The sequence below is a fragment of the Rhinopithecus bieti genome, unplaced genomic scaffold (assembly GCF_001698545.2).
Source record: "Rhinopithecus bieti isolate Rb0 unplaced genomic scaffold, ASM169854v2 scaffold_9203, whole genome shotgun sequence".
NCBI classification, from domain to species: domain Eukaryota; kingdom Metazoa; phylum Chordata; class Mammalia; order Primates; family Cercopithecidae; genus Rhinopithecus; species Rhinopithecus bieti.
Window position 1 is genome coordinate 845,526 of NW_016806154.1, and position 6,258 is coordinate 851,783.

The 6,258-nt window shown below is 35.7% G+C and overlaps 1 protein-coding gene across 2 annotated transcripts in view; it reads left to right on the forward strand.

The window, feature by feature from the left end:
- NCK1 (NCK adaptor protein 1) overlaps positions 1 to 1,862 on the forward strand; it is a 97,319-nt gene extending 95,457 nt beyond the window's left edge. For both annotated transcript variants that reach the window (XM_017874851.1, XM_017874852.1), the window contains exon 4: positions 1,177 to 1,862. In XM_017874851.1, coding sequence (XP_017730340.1) covers positions 1,177 to 1,329 — 153 coding nt within the window. In that variant the 3' untranslated portion in view covers positions 1,330 to 1,862. The remainder of the gene's footprint in view (positions 1 to 1,176) is intronic.
- The last annotated feature ends 4,396 nt before the right edge of the window (positions 1,863 to 6,258 follow it).

Below are 6,258 nucleotides of genomic sequence, written 5' to 3' on the forward strand. Positions count from 1 at the left end.
GTGTAATTGCACAAAATTTTGAAAGAAAATGTGTGGAAGTGGAGTGTGGTAGGGAGAGAGATTAATTGAACTTCTGATATGAAGTTCAGGAAAATGGGGCCTGTGCCTAATCCCTCAGAAAAGCAGTTGGTTGGCAGTAGGGAAGAGTGATGACATCCATTTTCTGTTAGTTGCCTGATCTGGCTCACTGAAACTTTGGGAGTAACTGTAGAAAAGAGGCTTTTGGGGTTGATATAGACTGTAACAACAACAACAACAACAACAAAACTAATTAAAAGAAAATAGCTTGAATGCAGAATTGTGTGTATTTTCTTGTGGGTAATTGGGCATAGGTATAAGACAAAATACAATATATACCATTATTTTTAGCAGTATACTTTTTAAGGTTAGGTCTCAAGTAGGCATATTTTGTTTAGCCTTCACAGTGTTTTTTAAACATTTAAATTCATTGCCCATATTTAAATATTAGGATATTTATTATAAAAATTCAGACTTTAGACCATTTAAAATTGGAAGAACTGCCAACATTGAGACCCTATTCCTGCGGGGCAACAATCACAGCTGAGAAGTCACCACTTCTTTAGATTGGTGATACACTGTCATTTTCTCTGCCCATCTACCCTTCCACTCTGACACTTGTTTACGTTATTCTTCTGGCTCTTGTAGGCATTTGAGTTTGTGGCCTTTCCTTAAAGTTTAGATTAATTCTCATTTGTGTGTTCTTCATTTTTGGGAATTCAGCATGTTATCCCTAAGACAGCTACTGTTAGCTACACATTGAAAAGGGGTTGGGTGGGTATCTTAGACTTTCTCATGTGTTTCTCTGACTGGAGAGAAGATAGCTCTTGTTCTTCAGATATGTAAAGGATTTGCTGTGGGTGTCTACTGGTGGAGCTGTGGGTGTTAAGAGACTTTTGATTACGCAGGTTTGAATCCTGGCTCTGTTGTTAACTAGATGGATGATACTGGCCAAGTTATTAATAGCTTCCCTGAGACTCAGTTTTCACATCTGTAAAAAGGGTTTTGTTTTGAGGAGTAAAGAAGATAAATCTATGTAAATAATTTACCATGGTGCCTAGGACTTAGTGCTTAAATTTTAGCTTTTAGTTTAATATAAATATACTGATAGAGGGCTTTCAAAATGTTTACTGTATGTATTTTTTTTTTCTCTTTTAGCCAAATGATTTCTCAGTATCACTAAAAGCACAAGGGAAAAACAAGCATTTTAAAGTCCAACTAAAAGAGACTGTCTACTGCATTGGGCAGCGTAAATTCAGCACCATGGAAGAACTTGTGGAACATTACAAAAGGCACCAATTTTACAAGTGAACAAGGAGAAAAATTATATCTTGTCAAGCATTTATCATGATACTGCTGACCAGAAGTGACTGCTGCGTAGCTGTAATTTGTCATGTAATTGAAGACTGAGAAAATGTTGGGTCCATCGTGCTTGATTGGAAATTGCTGTTTCTAAATCTTTATGAGAATTGACAATAAGTATTTTTATTATAATTCAGCCCATACATATGTACTATGTATGCAGTGCATCTGCATAGAACAGTTCCTTATCCTTGGCCTTCTATTTTATTTTATTTTTTCTTTGCTGTTTTCCCTTTGCTTCTAATATTACAGTTTTGTATTTTGAAAAAAAAAAATCAAATAATGCTTATCAGAATCTTTATATGGAAGACATCCTTTATTGCCTATCCTTTGTTTCCTTGTAAAGGCACCCTGTTCTATTATGGTTTTTCATTATATAAAATTATTATATCTATATATGACATATGCTAAAATAAATTTCTTGGAGAGTGTTAATCTTTTCTGTGACTAAATAGCAATAATAAATGGAAAATTAGAAATTATTTCCAGGTATTGTATTTGTCACAGGCCATTGTAAATACCCTGTAGGCTATAGAAGAAAACCAGTTGTATTTTATGGTCATAATTTGTCCCCCTATTATTCTGGAGATTTAAATTTAAGTAAAGTAGCTGTCAATATTTTAATTGAAAAATACTAAAGCCACATAACTGAGTAGGATGTCATATGATACTTTCATCAAATTCCCTAATGCTGCCTAAGCATATGGATGTTTTAATTCTTTGCTATGTTATAAACAGATATCTAATACACCAGAATTATTGATGGTAAAATGGAAGTTGTGTAACTTGTGAATTTTTTTATCAATGTTTTAAATATTTTATTATTTAAATCTTAAAATCATTTAAAGACTTATGTTGCCACTGGGTGGCAGCCATGGCTTCTCCCACTAAGCAACAGAAGTGACCAAATATAATAAGACAAATTTTCATCTCTATTACATCTGCTTTTAAAATATTTTAGTTCATATTCTATTATTTTTCTAACTCAGTACTCCTTTGTTAAGGGTAATTATTAGTAGTTAAGGTTTTTTTTTTTTTTTTTTTTTTTTTTTTTGAGACGGAGTCTCGCTCTGTCGCCCAGGCTGGACTGCAGTGGCCGGATCTCAGCTCACTGCAAGCTCCGCCTCCCGGGTTTTTTACGCCATTCTCCTGCCTCAGCCTCCCGAGTAGCTGGGACTACAGGCGCCCGCCACCTCGCCTGGCTAGTTTTGTGTATTTTTTAGTAGAGACGGGGTTTCACCATGTTAGCCAGGATGGTCTCGATCTCCTGACCTTGTGATCCGCCCGTCTCGGCCTCCCAAAGTGCTGGGATTACAGGCTTGAGCCACCGCGCCCGGCCGTAGTTAAGTTTTTAATGGAAGTAAAACTCATGTATACTTATCTTCTTTGCTGTAAAATCACATGAATATAAATTGAGGAAAACTTTAAACGGTTGTAGGATGACTAGTAGTAAACATCATCTTAATTTTTAGCATATATATGATGATGCCTTCCTTTTATTTGCTGTACGTTTCTGGGTTTTTCCCCAGTCTTCCTTATGAAAAAAGTGTATGTTTGTAAAAAGGGAACAATTAATGCTTTGCATCACAGACATAAACTACTCACAGTAAACTGCACTGAGCTGACATTAATAGAGCAGACTTTTGAGAAAGTAGGAATGTAGTAGCACTGGAAACAGAATGCAAATTTCTGTTCCATATTTAGGTTTATTGTAGCTATGGAGCCCCCAGATAACCCACGTGTGCCAGTAATACCTATTGTGTGCTCTTAATATGGTATAAAAACCTTGCTGGAAGCTACTTATTTTGTACTTACACATTTTACCAGTTTTTAAAAAGTCTTAACACAATGCTTACACCAGTGACTGTTTTTATAATACTTGAAGTAACTTTAAGAACTGAAACAACCCTGGAAAACATCTACATAGCTAGATAGTAACAATACTTGTATTAGAAACCAAGTTTCCTTATTCCCAGCCTGGTGTGTGTATCATGACACACTACGCTGTGTATACTTGGTTTTAGACCAGGAGGAGAGTCCTGGGAAGAGCAATATGACAGAAGTTTTCTTCCCCATGAGGAGAATGCTTAGTTTCAAATTTAAATACACGTAACAGATGGAACCCTGCCTAATTCCTACAAATGACTTCCCCAAAATCTTGGTAGAAGGTTTTTTAGAACATTATATAAGCTTTGTAACAAAAACAATTGCCATTGTGTCCCTTATTTAGTCATAAATCCGTAGGATTCAGCTGAATATATATTCACACATGTATATTACACATATATCACTATACAGTTAACACATGCACCCTGCACTATTTAGTGACAAATAATATTGCTAAACAAAATAGGAAGGCTTCATGCAATCTATTGCCATTGCTAGAAGAATAAATAGGCCTAGAAGATGAGCAACTTGGGTTGTTAAAATAAGGTCATTCTTGCAGAATATGGCACTTAAATTACCTCCAGCCGTAATGTCCTACCTTATAATCCAAAGGTTGCATAGAAGCAGGGTTGTCACAGTCTATGTAGTACCTTTGTGAGAATTAGGAAAAGGCATCTTTTTCTCTAGGCAGGCCCAGCCCTTCTCTAGAAGTTTGAATTTCACTCCCACCTTGTTGCTGGGGTACCTTCCTCAGGGTACATCTGAACGCAGTGGCCTTATACAGAAATGTTCAACCCACACAGTGCTTTAAAAACTTAATTGCCAGCATTTAAAAATTAGGGAGTTTCACATAAAATTTTGAATTTAAAATATAGAGATGAATCTCTGACGATTTATTTGGGAAGCAAGAATTGTAATTCAGGGCATATACACAGATAGTAGTTTTTGGTATGTCCAAAGAACAGAGAAGATTGGGAGTTTTATTATAAAGAGAAATGTTACATATGTTTTGAAAGAAAACTGGCTCTAGAGAAGTTTTTGGGAGCTGGCAAACTCTGGTGTGTGATAGTGATAGGTAAAACCAGTCTTGGAGTCACAGCAGGTCATTTCAGCAGCTACTAGGTAAAACTGATCTGAGGCCTTGCAGTTGGCTGTTTCAGTAGCTGGGCTTGTGGAAAACAGTTCGTGGAGCAGCTGCTATGCCCTTCGAGTACTTTTTCCCCTTAGCACATTGAATCTGATTTTGTTGGGTATGACAAGAATTACCCAATTTGTATAATTAACTTTCACACTCCCAACCCTTTTCCCCCTAGTTGAGATCTCCACATGCAGTTTACTCTCCCTGTTTTTACTGTAACATGGGAAGTTTTGGGTTTGGAATCTGGAAATTACCATTTTTTTCAGAAACACTCAGTTACATTGTCCAAGAAATTAGGAGTGTGGCATTACAGTACTCCCTAAGTTTTCCATTTTAACACTTTGCTAGAAGATAAGAAGAGGTCCTTTATAATCTTGCATTTATAGAACTTTTAACTTTCCAAATGGCTTCACAATCAAGGTCACTTTTTTCTTAAAGGACTTTTGATATGGAATAGATGCTATCTTAATTTTATGTTTTGAACACTACCCTTTTTAAAAAAATGACAAATTACTGCTTCTGGAGAAACATTATTAGAAGCATTGGCTTGCTACTCGATTCTGATAGGCTGGTTCTGTTAGTGTTTAGCAAGTTTTTGTGACTCAATTCTCTGCTATCTTTTTAACACTTGACAGACCAGCATGATATGCATGCCCCACACCCTAATTTCTTGCTGTAACATGACCTAAACTAAATGACTTAGGAACTGAAATGTTTATTTCTACTCTACTAATGATGTGCACCTTTTATCTGAAAGTATACATAGCTTGCTGAGATTTAATGAGTAGAACCAGGGTTAGGCTTGGTGGGGTTTTGAACAGAGGAGGAGTTTGAGCTGTCAGCCGCCATGTTCACAGAGGGAAATGTTTTAAATTAGTGTCTTTGAGAATATTTCCTGGTGAGTTAAAGTAGATTTCTAAGGTAGTTGTTTTAAATAAATTTCTGTGCTCAGATAATTTATATCTTAGACTATGGAGAAACTTTTCAGATAGCCTTCATGAAATTACTGAGACGAAAAGGTGAATTCCAGAATGAGACTGTTAAGTGTTGTCTATTTTAGGCTAAACACAGGAATGGTTATTAAACTGATATTTTTGAGTCCTTTTGAAGGAAACTTAGTAATCGAGTAAGGATGGCTTATCTAAGAGAAGTAATGTCAAACTTGACATTTTCTAGACTTAATAGTCAAGGGGGATGTTATAGAGAACAAATTCATCAGGGCATATGATGATGTCAAGATGAAAATTTTTTTAAATTGTTACCTCTCTCTATATGTGATTTTATGTTTAAATACCTTTTGGAGTTACTCATAATCAATTTATCCAACCAGCTCACCTCAAATATTGCTGAGCTGAGACTGTTCTAGGAATGTAATAGTGAAGAAAATGGACAAAGTTTTTATAAAACTTATATTTTAGTGATGTCATACGTAATGGAGAAGAGCTCTGAATTAAAATAGAGCAGGTTGAGGGTTGAGTGAGGGTGAGGGTGTTAATTTATATAGGATGATAAAAAGAGGCCTCTGATAAAATTGACCTTTGAGTATACTGTGTGCTCCACTTAATAGAATCACTGATGACTACGAACAACCAGTGACTGAATAAAATACAGCAACCAAAATCATTTGAAAATTATGTAGAACTTCACTATTACAGAGCATTGTTTCTGGTTTTCAGATTTTAAATTTGACCAAAATGGTATTTTATTGAAATGTGGAGCATTTAACTACAGAAGGCTATTCTGAATAAACCCTGATTCTCCATTTTAAGAGGAGTTTTTTGGGGGGATGTCAGAAAAAGCTAACTACAGAAAGGACAGTTTGGCCAACTTAAGGGTTCTAATTGAGCACACTC